This window comes from Mytilus californianus, unplaced genomic scaffold, assembly GCF_021869535.1.
Source record: "Mytilus californianus isolate M0D057914Y unplaced genomic scaffold, xbMytCali1.0.p SCAF_61, whole genome shotgun sequence".
Taxonomy (NCBI): Eukaryota; Metazoa; Mollusca; class Bivalvia; order Mytilida; family Mytilidae; genus Mytilus; species Mytilus californianus.
This window is the reverse complement of record NW_026262714.1, coordinates 128,925-145,387: the sequence shown is the minus strand read 5'-3', so window position 1 is coordinate 145,387 and position 16,463 is coordinate 128,925. Positions and strand designations below refer to the sequence as shown.

At 31.0% G+C, this 16,463-nt stretch overlaps 1 protein-coding gene across 1 annotated transcript in view; it reads right to left on the bottom strand.

The window, feature by feature from the left end:
- Positions 1-1,617: 1,617 nt before the first annotated feature.
- Positions 1,618-16,463, bottom strand: part of LOC127707267 (receptor-type tyrosine-protein phosphatase alpha-like) — a 30,817-nt gene continuing 15,971 nt past the window's right edge. The window contains exons 5-18 of the mRNA XM_052211806.1: positions 15,798-15,885; positions 15,428-15,495; positions 14,880-14,916; positions 14,315-14,412; positions 13,472-13,603; positions 12,793-12,938; positions 11,896-12,031; positions 10,147-10,299; positions 9,005-9,104; positions 7,801-7,874; positions 4,686-4,799; positions 3,642-3,796; positions 2,912-3,044; positions 1,618-1,653 (exon numbers count right to left, since the gene is read on the bottom strand). Of these exons, the coding sequence (XP_052067766.1) occupies positions 1,618-1,653; positions 2,912-3,044; positions 3,642-3,796; positions 4,686-4,799; positions 7,801-7,874; positions 9,005-9,104; positions 10,147-10,299; positions 11,896-12,031; positions 12,793-12,938; positions 13,472-13,603; positions 14,315-14,412; positions 14,880-14,916; positions 15,428-15,495; positions 15,798-15,885 (1,470 nt within the window). The remainder of the gene's footprint in view (positions 1,654-2,911; positions 3,045-3,641; positions 3,797-4,685; positions 4,800-7,800; positions 7,875-9,004; positions 9,105-10,146; positions 10,300-11,895; positions 12,032-12,792; positions 12,939-13,471; positions 13,604-14,314; positions 14,413-14,879; positions 14,917-15,427; positions 15,496-15,797; positions 15,886-16,463) is intronic.

Genomic DNA, 16,463 nt, shown 5'->3' with positions numbered 1-16,463 from the left:
AGAAAATGGTGGATTGAACCTGGTTTTATAGCGCTAAACCTCTCACTTGTACGACAGTCTTATCAAATTTCGTTATATTTACAACGATGCTTGAACAAAACAGACATTATAAATAAAATAGTCAAAATATGGGTACAGCAGTCATCACTGTGTTACAATATCAAAACAAACAATTATTTACAAAAAAAGCACAAAAGCATCTATCAAATTAAGACCCACATTCATTGCTTCGCGTGTCTGACGTCAGAAAATGTAAACGTCACATAAGAAAAAAGTTTGTCATTCAATGTCTATTCAAAACAATTTTATAATTTCACATGGGGAATGTTGGTATACAGGGTTAAAAAATCAAAAGTTATGTTAGAATTAATTTCAGAAATAGACCGAGATTTATAATTGTCCAGAAGTTCTTCAGAACCCTTAAGAATCCACATATGTACCAGTACATGGAAAATTAGCCATACATATAGAAGAGCAACGCGTGCTTCGAGAAGGGAATTGTCGCAATGTCGTGTCGTATGAAAAGCAGTGATGGAATCTGATTTCTTAATATGAATCTTAATTTTTGATATTTTCTCGAAATAGACGTTCTTTTCTGGTAACAAGCACACGATAATTTCTTTTTTAACGCACTTTTCCGATGATGTCTCATTTTTCATGTAACTAATTAAAATATGATACATGTACATAATGCTCGGCCAATGGCATAAAAAAAGGTATATAAACGAACCCAAATAGAAATCGCTGAAAGAAAAGCACCAAACTCTATTATGACTTCATGATTAAATGCATGGAAATACCAAGTACCAGCAAAGAATAATCAAAGACTGCAGTATATAAATATTATTATATCAGCTGGTAGGAATTCATGCCATGCTATAGTCTTGTATTGGTTGCTGTTCTTCAGTGTTTGTACAATATCAATATATGATATACATACATATATCCCTGCTATTCAAGATTTATTTAATCGGGAAAGTATTACATTCACGTGCGTTGTTATCTGAGAAACTGGTTTTGCATATGACATGAACGTTTTGAAAAAAATGAAATAATCTTTATCAATGTAATGCGTCCGTATAGCTTATTTCCCTTCACCAAAAACGTTCAAAGCCGATTATTCGAAAATCAAAAGTGTAAAAGAACCAACACAGGGGAAGAGGTTAATTACAAAACAAACGACCTAAATATATTAACCAAAATCAAAGAAAGATCACGAGGCGTATGTTTTATCTAATAGAAAAACAAAAATTGTATAAGTAAAAGAGAGGCGAAAGAAACCAAAGGGATAATCAAACTCATAAGTCGAAAACAAACTGAAAATGCCATGTCAAAAAACAAACAATCACGAAAAGACAACCAACAGTACACAAAAGACATACACGCATAGCAAACTAAAGGCTGAGCAACACGAACCCCACAAAAAAGGGGTGATCTCAGGTGCAACAGAAGGATGAGCAGATCCTGCTGCACATGCAACACTCGACCTGTTACTCTTATAAAATACATTATTCGTTGATAAGTTATACCAATTGATTAGGTATCACACAATAGCGGATTGGTCAATGACTTCTATCTAACACTCAGACATCACCAAATTAATAGTTACAGTAGTGATTATTCTACACGTTGTGTTGATTCATCAATATCGACCTGTTCAACATATTATGCAGACCAACATCCACCAACAGGTATAACAATACATTGTCTGCATCCCCTTTTTAATATGCCATTTTGAAAAAGACACAATATTCTAGTTATTTATTTGTGTTATAGCACCTTAACCATGTTAACACAAAAGGAAATATTGTTTATTTGAAAAAAGAAATACCAAGCGGACGATCATATTTCATTGGAAAGAACATTTATTCCTTAGTAGCTTTAAAAAGATATATAGATACAATTTATTCCTTCTTATAAACTAATAATGTTGTCGACTGGACCAGTCATTCATACGAATAATCATCATAATTTTATATAAATATATTTATTATACACATTGTATTTATAACATAATATAAGACTACCGTATGGAAATCCATACAAGGTTATTTTTCATATTAATGACGAAATATACGTGTACAGAAATCCGTTGCTTACTCAAACAGATAACTGTTTTGAACTAAAGATTTGCATATACCGAATCCCTTTCTAGAAAATCTTTGATACACTTGTAACAGTACTCGTATTGATCCTAAAAATAAAAAAAATATCACCATCTTACGTTGATCATGTATGTGAATAACTATTGGACTTGTTTGAATAAGGTTTCATGTTGTCGAATAATGATATGAATTTACAATTTATTAGATCTATAACTCAATGAATACATGTATAAGGCTAGGAATATAATCGAGAAACATTACATGTCTTTTGTACTTTTAAGGATGTAGTAGGTTGAAGTTTAAAAAATCTGAAATTTAAAATTGATACTATGAATCAGAAGACCATTAGATAAGGAACAAGATAAGCTAAAAACATTGATAGGTTATGGACCTCCTTTTCGAGATATTCAATGTTTTTTAAAAATGGCGAGAAAAGGCTGACTCGGACTTTTACCTTATATTTAGCATTGGCATTATTTGGGTCTCAAATCGTAAGAAAAGAATCTGCTTAAATTTTGGTAACTGACCTTTTATGAGCTACAATGTATTGAAGTTTTATATGAAAAGAAAAGTGAGTGATATGGGTAAAAAAACCAATGAGTCCGAACATCTGACAAAAATTCCTAAACCTTACATGACTACATCCTTAAGGTGATGTATGTTTGATATGTTTGTATGATCTTGATGCTTTTTTCGCACTTTTGTATGGCTCTAACAGTTATATAACAAATCAGGAATATGGCTTCGACAGCTTCTGTGATGTATATGTATTTCATATTGATCAATGTCTTTAGAGGAAAACTTACAAAATTTGTCAAGAATTCTGGTCGCCGAATTTGTATTGTTCTTATTACTTGAAACACGTCGACTTGATCGTCTATCTTCATTTTCTCTAAAATCAAACTTAATGCAAACAGTCCGCTTTTTGTAGCACCATTTCTGGAAAAATATATGTTTAGAAAACATACCTTGCTCATTTTATTTATCCGCGGTCATGTCAGACCAGGGATGGATAAAGGAAGCAATTCATTAACATTAGGAAAAATTGATTAAGAATCATTTTATAATTTTTCTGGGTTCGAAATATTAAAAACAGAATCCAAGTAGTTATAATAATAGAATAGAACCAGTGTCATTTTCTAAATGCAACGATACTGTTATGTCGTCTGATTTGTTTAGTATTTTGTAATGTGATAATTTTAAAACATTTTTTTTTAAATTTTGTCCTTTATAATACTACAATGATACTGAAAACTAAACACTAAATGTATTTACTAATCTAGAAATTATGTTGGTGTAATAACTAAAACGGAAAACGCATACTAGAAAGTGTACCGATATTTTTTCATTTAAAAAAAAAGGGCTGCGAAATTTTTCGCTATTCGAGGCTTTCATTAATTAACCAGCATTTGTTAGTGGATGTTATATCATATTTCATCCCTGTGTTATTTATTTCAGGTGAGACATGAGTTCATTGTTTTTAGAAGTCTAATTTGCATTGCCAAATTAACCTAAGAGGTCTAACTTGTAACATACCTGCATACGACAGTCACTGGACCTGTTTGCTGTTTTCGTTGTTCGATTACTCTTTGCAATAGTACAAGCATATTCGTTGTTGACGGTAGCAAAGTACTGTCACTTTCAATTTCTCTTGGAGATAAAACAAATATAGACCTTTTTTCGTGTTGAATCTTAAAAATACAAACACTAACACATTTAGATTATAGATGCTTTCATTCTGTTAAGGCTATAGTTTTCAGTGGGTAGTATTGTTTGCATTATCAAGGAAATGTAAAATATTATAACAGTCAGTATTTCACTTCCTGAAATCCGATTGTTTACATTGTTCTAATGAAATTCTGTTTTATAAAATACTGCGTGGGTACTAAATTAAATATTTACTGTGAAATTGTGGCGATTTTTTTCAAATGTAGAACAGCTGGCTGTGCCCTTTTTTATTGGTAACCCTCTTCTCAGTTGCATTGCTAAGATAATAATAACAGTATACTACACTCTTGGATTCTCTTTTGGGTATATGTCTATACACAAATGTCTGTCATTAGCAAGTGGTTATTTTCTAAGTGAGTACCATAAACTTGTAATGCTTTTTACATTCATCAGACCATATTTGCTTATCATAGACATGTCTATCAGTAAACAGGAATTTAGCCACTTATATTGGATATTCATGTATGTAAAATATACCAATATGAGTTGCATGTTTTGTATTATTACATAATCAAAATATTGAATATGAAATTAGAAATAACACTTTAAACATTTGCAATGTATCATGGTTCATTTCCAAATGCCAAACGTATATTTTACACCCATAACATAACAAATAACAACTACTACATCACACTTATCAATATGTCGAGGTGTATGCTAGATGTAACACAATATACACTTTTCTTGTCCCATCGTTTGGACGAAATTGTACGTATTTTAATAACAATTCTATTGGTAACAAAATGCAACATGAACCCTAGTCCAATTGTAATGATCATATCATTTGTGTCCTGAATATTACAAAAGTAACAATTCTACCATTATTTAAAATTTGTCTTATTTTCTTACCCCTCGATGAACCAGGGAAAGCTGGATTTCTTCCGGTGTATTATCAATATCTAGGTCAATGTTAAAATTTTCAAACGCTAGTGTTTTGTCTTTTCCTGACCATAATGGAGCATCCTTAAATTAAACCAACTTATAAAATTGTTACGTAAAAAGTAAAATAACAAAAATACCGAACTCCAAGAAAAATTCAAATCGGAAAGTCCCTTATAAAATGGCAAAATCAAAAGCTCAAACACATCAAACGAATGGAAAACAACTGTCATAATCCTGACTTGGTACAAGCATTTCCTTATGTAGAAAATTGTAGATTAAACCTGGTTTTATAGCTAGCTAAACCTCTCACTTGTATGACAAAGCGCTTCAGACCCAACCAATTAATATAGTGTTATTTTCATTTTACTTCGGATCAGAAAGTATTGAATACAGTGTTTTATTTACTTAGTTCATTTATTCATTTGTTTAAAACGGTTCAACTGTGAAAGTTGCAGAGAGAATATTTTTGAGACAGCGATCACCAGACGCCAAAGTACATTTGACAAGCTAATATATACATATTCCTTATTATTATAAAAACTAGTTCTTTGTCAATGAAGCAATTAGTATAATTACGCTTCATTTAATTCTAACCATACAATGCAGACACACTATTTCTGAGATCATGTGCATACAGTATTTTTTTTTAATAAGTATCGATTGTCCCGAATAACGTTACAAAAAAAAACCTGAATGTTCAAACATATGGAGTTGAAAGATTCATCGTTAAAGCATTTGTTGAACGATGTTTAAAAGTTATAACCTGTCAGGTTTGTATTTTATACATTTTAACAAACTTAATTCTATACAATTTCTCCAGAAACTAAAACGGAGAATTAGCAATACGTAATTAATGCATGACCACATGTGACACAGATAAGAGACATATAGAGGTCAACATAGTCTTATTTGATAGATATATAGTTATAAATTATGTCTTAATTTTTTTGTTTGTATATCGAAAAGGCTGAAAATGCGTTTAAAAAAAATATATAAATATATCAAAGATCTGTTAATAACACCAACTCCTCGAAATGATTTCAGCCTTAACATAATGCCACTGATATTCTGATATTCTGATGTCACAAATAACCATGTTGATATGCTTTCTGTTTTGACATTTTTGGTCACGAATTATCATTACAATATACATGTACGCTACAGTTGTTTTACGTGATGAGAAATATGTGGTAAAAGTTTTCCATGTTTCATTTATAATGCTGAAATTCTGTGTGTGTCAGTCAAGGCATATACTCAACAGCATGCATTAGCGACTTTATCTAATTTCAAGTTTGATACGTTTATACTTCGATTATGTAAATTTATTCAGAAAATATAGAAAATGTCAATCTTATCGTAAATAGAATTTAGGCCAATTAAAATGTTTATAACTTTCAATTACTACTGCTGATTACATTACAAATGTAAATATAACCAGATTAACTGCATATATTAGTTTTCATGCCATCAAGAGTTTATTTTTTGCACTTAATCATAATTGTGATGTCAATACAACTAAAGTAGTTTATAATTGCCTCACTTCATTAAGTTTATCCAGTAAAACAACAATACTGGAATCATGATCATACACCATTGTACAGAAATCAACCACAGTTTCCTTCAAAGGACATTGGGTTACCAAAAAGCTTCCGTGTGATGAGTATCCCTGAAATCATAAGATTGATTTGCTTCAAGTTACTAATATATGTTTGAATACTTGAAAATGTTGTTTTCGTAATTGATGCAGTGTCAAATAATATACTAAAAATTATAAAGCGTTCATTTTATCTTTTTGTTTTTTTTTCTCCATGTTGAAGGCCTCACTGTGACTTTGAGATGAAGAACAGCAATACAGTCACTGTTCTTTTACTCTGTGTGTGTTTTGTGCTGTGCGTGTACGAATTTTGTGACATGGATGAATACCCAATATCCTTTGTTTTTCTATTATATTAACGGAATTTGTCTCTTGTGCTGTGTGGAGGCCAAAGAAAATTTTTCCGTGATTTATATGCACGATCTTCTCTATTTTTCAAGTTATGGTGTATTTATTCTTGAGATAACTACTCTTATGTGTGCCACATCATTTTCTCAATTTTAGGCCAGTTTGTGTACTAAAAGTTTAATAAGACACACACCACTATTCTTGGCCCTAATTCCTATCCACGTTAACTTTTTCAATTCCAAACATTTTAGAGGGGATCAATATACCGTTATTGATACATCAGACCGTACTGGTTACCCGAACTTTGCATACACCAACCAGGTACTTCATATCTGTGAAACAGGCACCATATGCCCTAAATTTTAGAATTAATTCATACATTTTTGTATTATTCAAAATTATCAGTCAATATGTGTTCTACAAGGATCACCAGTCCTTCAGCTTTCATTTGATACCTTAATAACTAAAATATATTCTACAAAGTTTTATATTTATACCTAATAGTATCCGTAGAAACTATCAAATATGTACCGCTTTCCAATATGTTCTTTTTTGACCGGGCCCGATTTGGTGGTGATACATCTTACAAAGTCTATCCGAATTTTGCTAATAGTTTCGCTCAAACCGGTGCTCGGGGTTGTCTTAAACTTACAGTGAGGTGAGAGGTTTTATTTTGCTCCGTGTCGAAGGCCTCATTGTGACTTTTAGATGTGGAACAGCAACAAAAGCGCTGTTCATTTGCTTTTTGAGTGGTTTTTGCTATGCATGTACTGATTTTGTGTCATAAATGGAAACCCCATATCCTTTGTATTTCTATTATATACTACAAAACAGTTTCATTATATATGTATACTATTTCACACGTGTTAAAAAAGACAATCAAACACGTATATGGAAACCAAAAGGTTTTACATGTTTAACTTAAAAAGTGTATGCAATATATCTTGTAACGTTTATAAATACATGTTAATCTATTTGAGAAAAAACAAGGCTACGGGAATATGGTATAATCTACAATGAGAATAGATAGAAAGTAATCCTCTACAGACTGCTCAATCTTCAAAATAATAATTAACCAAACTGCTCTTGTATTAAACATAATTTTACCAAACACACATTTTACGATACTTAAAAACTTACCGGAATCATAACTGCATTTATGTAATCGTTTTTGTTTTTGCCCAAGGACATAAGATATAGCCTGTATTCGTCATCTACGATGCAAAAGAAAACGAAATGAAACAAAAAGAGGAATATGTCAAAACATTTCCAATGAATAGTCTAAGACGTTAATTAAACTTATTGCAATATTTTTTGTTGATTCATAGCGCCACAAGATTACATAGTTTGATTTATATTCGTGATGTTTCGTCTCAATAAGACATTCCATCTACATTTTATGTCTTAACTCTAGATGAGGCGGCTTTAAATGTTATTATCTAAATCGTTGATATTTTATTAATATCTATTTCACATAAACAATAAAATGGACAAAAACAAAACAAAAAACAATCAGATGATTTCCTTGAAACACACATCTAAAATCTGTTATGGCATATTTTATTCAATATTACCCATGTTTATATGTTTTATATGTATATATTTACCCAAACATATACATAACATCAGGAATTATTTAAGAAATTATCTTGCTCTTGACAAATAGATTCAAACAGCTCATTTCTTCAACCGAGTGACCTACTGCTATTCAATTCCTGAGGTGATCCAATGAAACAATTAAAGTTTCACAACAGAGGGGGAATGGCATACATTTTTTTCAATGTCTTACTGCCAGTCGTTAATGTAAAAGGCATTGGTAAAGTAGGTCATTAAGATTTTGGTCGAGTCTTTTATGTTATCCTTCGTTTAACAACAGCTATAGTAGTGAATGGATCGACACAACTACTGCAACCGCAACATATGATTTGTTTTTTTTTTATATATTTTCTATACATTTTCATATAGCATGTACCACCACTCCAACTGTCCACATCAGAATTTTACTTTTTTACTGTTTCTTACCTCAATTTACCTTATTGTTTTAACTTTTGAACTTATAGGTTAACAGGTATAACATACACTCCCGTTTACTTTCAATGATGCTTGGAAATTGATTGCAAAATATATAAAGCCGCAGGCTAGTAGAAAAAATTATTTGTACTTTTATTAACTAACTTTAAAACCATATTATGATAAGCTACCTTTCTTGCTTTTTTTCTTTTTTTTTGGAAAACGCAGTTCACTCCCTCCATTGAAACATTGTGGCTTTTTTTTATATAAGAAAATTGCAATTATACGCGTATACATTATGCATAATGAATTAGTGAATATACTATACACTCACTTGGTAAAATATCATTCACTGCATTCTTAGAAATATTCTCCTTTAGTCTTGCAGATGTATATTTGTCAGCAAAATGTGACGGACGAAGACTTTGTAACCTCTATTAAAAAAAGTACTAGTATGATGCATTGTTGGTTGCTCCATTGATTGATGATTATTACGCCGAATATGCGCAAAAAGGCTACATCGCGGCGATGAGCATGTGTTTTATATGAACAGATAACATATATATTTGTGAAACATAAATACGCAAACAAAATAGTTCTTAAATTCAAATATGTCTATTTTACAGAACAGCAGTAACCTGATATAAGTATTTATTTGTTAAGAATATCTTGCAACTGACTGTTACGTACAAAACCTAAATAATAACGTACCAAAGTTTAAGACTTTAGTCAGACCTCATCATGACTACTAACCGTATATATTACTCTTTTCTACAAATCTTCATTGCAAGTGATGACACGTAATCGTTATATTCCTATATATGGTCAAGGGGGTTGTATACCTTAATCACTTTGTATTAACATATGTCATGAGTCGGAAATTGAGTTGATTTGTACAACATGTGTATAATGCGTGTTGAACGATGAATTCAAAATTAAGATTTTTGAGTATACTTGTTAATCCCACAACAAGTACGGAACAATCATCAGTGATTGTAATTGTTATATATCTTGATGTTTTATGTCTGTTAATGAATTCGTATACCCACATTTCATTTAACACAATATTTTATTCTTTTAACTTATATCACGCAATTATTTCCCCTTTCACAACACTAATGATTATGATGATTGTTCTGTTTTCTGTTTTTATTTTCTCAACATGAAAACAGATATTGATATTGTTGTCCGTAGATTTTGATGGCTACTTGTAGACTTATCCGTCGTGAGTATCACATTGCATCCCCTTTTGAGAAGATGAACATGTATTAGATGATTCAATGTTTTGTTTCTACTATATTTGACCTTTGGAAAAAGATTTCACTAAGTCACAACAAAAAAAGGGAATTCAGAAACGGAAATGTAACATATAAACCTTACCTGGCAACTCAAATATAATTTGAAATCATGTATCATTATATATTACATAAAAAAACCGTACATCATCAGTTCTTCCGTTAATATAAGATTACTTACCTGAAACTCTAATCTGTACACCTTTTGGTTTTGTGGAATTGTCGCATTATCCTGTATCTTGTCAACATATCTACTGAAATCTTTCACTGGAATAGATGTGTCTAGCACGGTGAACAATTCTTGCAATGCTTCAAACACAGCCTCATATTGTTCCTACAAGTATTGAGCTCTACGTTTTATGTATCAACTTTGATAAACACTATTTCAGTCGTAATGTAGTGATTAACAAATATTAGAAATGAAATGAAGTTCATTTTCATAGTTTGCATGTAAAACTAAATTTTCAAATTGGATGTTGTCAGGTATATGCATCGGGCAAATCGGCAATCTAATTTAAAATTATATGATTTCTGACATGAATTCATAAAGGAATTAAGAAATACGAACTTGATTATATAACAATTAAAATACTGTACTAGTTTTCGAAATTTCCAGTTCTATGCAATCCTTCGATCATTCAAAATCAGTGCACATCATTACAAAAGTTTAAACCGTTCATACATTGGTGTCGTTATCTATTGAATGAAAACGGTTTTGACAAATTTTGAATATTAAGTGAATTAATATATGCAGTCGGCATGTTTCGTCCAAAAATCAAATGCATGTAGTGTACTTGTTATGAGTTTATACAAAGTACACTTAAAAGACAGGAATAATACATCTGAAATAAATCATCATAAATTAGCATGTCACTGTCAACAAATTAGTATTTCGGGAAGTATAGAATCAATTACCGTATATATTTCTTATAGATTATGCATTTCAGAAAACGTATCTATTAGAAAGGATCAAAGCACACTGTTTTCACAATCAAAATCATTTACGGACATGATGCGTCTTCCAAACCGTTGCTTCTGCACAAAAACTGTTTTAAAATTGAGGGTTCATCAATAAGATATAAACTATTATTTAAATATTATTAATTGTTTTATCTCGGACTTTTTTGTTGTTTCCCGTGTGATTTAGACAACAACAAGTTGTGGAAATGATGTTGATAATAAGAAAAAAACAAAAAAGAAGGCCAATGAACCTGTATTATTTATATATCATACATATATATATAACGCAGGCCAGGGTTGTAAATCATTGTTCAGAAATTTTACATTTCTCCAAATATAGCGGTAATAGTAAATAGATTGTGTTGAGATAGCTGATCGTACATGTACCTGTTACTTCTGGGCAAGGATAACCGTTGCATGAATGTTTCTATTTAAGATATGTTTTTGAATTATAGGAAACGAGATATAACAGTAATTGAAAGATGTCCGAAACTATGAACGTTTGGTGACATGTTCGAAAGAAATGGGGGTTGGGTAGGTCGTCATCTGATCTATTGTACACGTAAATAACAAAATTATCATTTCCAGAATATTTATCCTATGTATATATATTTTTTATCATTATTTGACTATTTTGTTTAGAATTTCGGCCACTGACCATTGCCCATTGTTCTTACTTTTATAGGATCACTCTTTTTTTTAAAGTGACCCATTAAAGGTGTTGCGAACAAAAATGCCGTAACTTATGAAATGATTGAAATGTAAAAACGGAGACATAAGAAGTCATTTTCATTATGTAGAAGTCGTTCAACAAAGTAATTAACTAATTTAAAAACTATCAAATAACAAAACTAAATACGAGAAAGGGAAATTCTACACAGCTTGATTCACTGCATTTTAATTGTTATCTTGCTTGTATTGTATCTATTTTACAAAGATTTAACTACAATTATAACCTAATTATACTTACAAATGTTTGAATCATATTCAGTCTGTCCCTCCGCATAATCTTCACATATTCCACGATATCGACATAACCAACTGATTTTCCATGTTCGTATAAAGAATCTATAGCAATAAATGTCCCCGTTCTGCCAATGCCAGCACTTAAATAAAATACAACATGTTTATACAATTCAGAAAGATGTTAAAACTATTAAGTTTGATTCAATTTTAAAGATTTTAAAACATGCTCTGCTGTTGCTAAAAACTGAGATCGCCTCTGAAAACTGAATAATGCAAAAAAGTTTACCGCTTCTGTTCATTTGAGCCAATATGAAACGAAAATACCAGCAGATAATCTCAATATTTCAAACATACAATTACATCACATATACTTTGAGATCGTTTGATGCATTTTGTAATATTGTTAGAGTGGTTTTTTGGCATCTATATCCGTTCAATATGTTTAATTATCCAGCTACACTTTCTTGCTTGATCTTATAACATGTTATTGTCTAACATTATTTTACTATAAACGATTGTCAAGAATTCTTCTCATTTTTATTTCTCCGTTTCATAATTTTCTGCTTATACATTTAGATATAGCATTATAATTTGCGTTTCAAACATGGTATAGGATCAAAGACGCTTTTATCTATTGAAAAGAAGATTTCAAATGTTATGCATGCACAATTGCCAGACTGTTATAAATTGTAAAAAACGTTTCAACAAAAAATACCGAACTCCAAGTTAAAATAAAAAAGAGGAAGTTTACATTACTATATCAACCATTGTAACGAAAGGGAAACAATCTTGTTAAGGCATTTCCCGACGAAAATGGTGGGTGAAACCTTGTTTGATAGCTAGCTAAACCTCACACTTGTATGATAGATGTAAACAGTAATTCTTGACGAAACAAATATACCTGCAGTGTACCAAAAGTGGTCCATGCTGATTACGGTTATTGTTTTTGACTGCCCTGTAGAAATTCACCAGCTTTATACTGTCTGGAACACCGTGATCAGGCCATTGAGTAAAATGATAATGGTGAACCTTTCGTTTTTCTTTTGCCTAATATAATAAAATGAATACTATGATTTTTAAAAACTAAATAACATAAAACCATTATTATTTTTGCTTTTTATTCAAAACAATACGTCATTTTCAAAATTTTCACATTGAATTTCGAGAGACAATGAACTCTAGACCATTACAGATTTTTACGAGAAAAACAAACATGACAAGGGCGCTGATTGGTGTCTTTTTGTTATACAACATTTCAGACTTCATTACCAAAATTGTTCTTACAGACAGTAGTAAATACATTTCATGTATTTTTGTTTTATATATAATATAATATAATAATTTAATATAAAGCTCAGGCGCTACTCTGTTCAATTTGTAAATACTGATTCTCAGATCCTCTATTATAAATTATATTTCATCTGATTATATCAAAAGTTAGTTATAGAGTAAACTGACGTGTGTTTAGGATTATTATCATGAACAAACGTGAGGTTCAATAACCATCCGTATGAGCTCTGTTGTTTGTATCATCAGTGTTGTCTTTTAAGGAAATTAATCAACATTAAGATGCTAATTACCGTTTTGTGTCCAACTTTAATCAGCCTGTACACATACTCGGAGTGTTCTTTTTCTACTTGCATGGTCAAGGTATAGCAGTCTACTATTAACGGTTTGTTAGTTGCCTGTGGCCAATACTGTTCACATTTTTTCTACAACGTTACAGTTATACATTATTGCATTATTATTTCGTTTGTTTTGGATAAAAATAAAACAAGACCAAAAAGGGATATAAATTTTGGTTAGACAGCCGCCAGTCAAACAAAACAATATACATCAAGAAGACAATTTCATGTCTTTGGCTAAACAACATGTTAACCTTGGGCGTTTGTAATTAACATTGACTTGTTGTTTAACATTTCATTAAAGAGTTGTTCTTGGTATCGCAATAGTTATGTCACCAAACTAATACAAAATGTGCTAAATGCAAAATATTAAGGTTGAGATGGATGTGCTAGTCTCACAAACTCTGGACTTCCGTTTAATTTGTATTAATAACCGATACTAAATCACAGAAATGTTCAAACTTATGAATCATTACACTTGTTAGGCAGGCTTTGCTTTGCTTGCTTTTCAAATTGTTGACGCTGTTTGTAACAATGGTAATTGAGTAGTTTACAATGCTTACACATGTAGTTTGTTTTTGAATGCGCTACTTACATTGAATTTTATAAAACATGCTTGCACAATACTGTAAGGTAATATAACGCGTTGATAATAATGTTTTTTTTTTAAATGTTTACTCGATTGTACATTATAAAGGAAGAGATTTTAAACTAAGAGTAAAGCAAACATTCTTTCATATTCCTGTGAATGTACGTTATATATTCAATATCTAACACGATTTGAATAATATCAAATACTTTTCTATCTTCCTCCAGTTGGGTGACCATCACTATTTTGCAGACGTTCTCCTGCCAAACCATATGCCAGAAATCTCTAAGAGTATTTCTTTTTGGACCTGAAGTCGACAAAACAAAACATGTGAAAGTGCCCGTCAATGTTTAAAAACGAATGGAGTTTACTTTTTACGACATCGCATGTAATTTATTGCTTTCTTTTCGAATGTGTTTACTTGAACATACGCTATATAAAGCGCGAGATTTCAAAACAACAACGCGCGCAAATATATGTTGATTATCAAACTATTTACATCTAGTTATTTCTATTGTTGTACTTTTTTATGAAGACGATACTGTTGACCCCACATTGTTTTATCGTGATAAGTATTGAAAATCTTTGTTATATAATCATGAATGAAATTGACAAAACATGATGTTTTTATCTCCTCAACATAGCAAACGATGTTGGCATATAAAACCAATACGGATTAGTAATTTTTTTGTATAATGATGATCTATCATGAATATTTAATCTAAAATCAAAATACGACAACACTTTATATATTCTTTGATTATATACACAAACCTTGTGTAGCTATGTATGCCTTTTCTTTATGATAGCTCTGCAATTTAAAAATATTACATTAATTAAGTGACGCTTCATAGTTATACAATTTACTTTACAACCTTACTCAATTATTTAATAAGGGTAAACATATCGTAATACATGATCAGCATCAAAATGCTCATGTATATGTGCATTGACAGACACAATATATATGATCCAAATATATCGTTGATAATTTAGATTTTTTTCAGCATATACGATAAGTTGTCTCTCATATAGCTTACCCAAACAAACAATGATGGTTAATACCAGCATTGACACTTATCCTAAAGCTGTCATAGCCTATTTAAAATTTCAGTTGCTCATATACTTATGTGTATATTTTATTTTCTCCTAAGTTTTGTAATTTTTCAATTCATTTTGTCACAGTTTTTAGACTGTTAAAATGTAATTCTGATACATTCAAGTTCATGCTACATAACATAAGTTGTAAAATTCTGTGTTTTTAAAAATTAAATATTATGTTTATAGATAAACAAATGCATACAAATTTAAAAATAACTTACGTCGATGTAATTTGCATTTATATAATCATATTTTGTGTCTCCTTTCAACACTACTCTGGAGTGGTCATCTGTAAAAGAAAAATGGGTTTCTGTGGTTTTGATACTCATTTATTTTGTAGCATAGATACATGTTTTATCTTGTGTTTGTCCTTTTTTAATTATTGTTCACGGTAACAACACAATTCATCAACAAATTAGTTCCTGATATTGGTGTGTTCAATGTTAAAACGTTCTCAATATATCTTCATTTTTTTTCACTGACGTTTGAAATAATTTCCGCGCGTGCAAATGTTCAATTACTGTAAATAGGAACATATTTCTTACTCTACATATACAAGATATATATATTTCTAAGTATTTTGTCACTTACATGGCCATGTAGTCAAAAATCTGTTTTTAGCTTTATTCTCTTCTTTTGATCCCTCAATATGAGCATGAATAAGACCTTTCGGGAACATCTGAAACATATTTAATTCATCATTTGACGAACTAATCAATCATAGATCTTTACCTTAAACACTGTACTTACGCAATATCATAATAAAATCGTATGACAAAGCTACATAAAGCTTAACATAACTATAACAATCGACAAGAATGGTAAAAGAGAGACGAGGAATACCAAAAGGACATTCAAACTCATAAGTCGAACATAAATAGACAACGCCATGGCTAAAAAGGAAAAAGACAAACAACATAGAAAACTAAAGACTGAGCAACACGAACCCCGTCAAAAACTAGGGCTGATCTCAGGTGTTCCGGAAGGGTAGGCAGATCCTGCTCCACATGTGGCACCTGTCGTGTTGATCATGTAACAAACCCGGTGATATGTCCAATTCGGTAGGTCACATTCGGGGGAAAGGGGACGATATTGTAGTTACGACAATTGGAACATATCCGTCGTCATCTGTAATGTTCGTTTTAGAATATGACTACCTTGACAACTTTCGAATTCTGTTGGATCTCCGGAAAAAAAGGGAGGTTCGTTAAGGTGTGAAAATCCGATGGCCTCATTTTAAATTTTAAATTCCCGTCC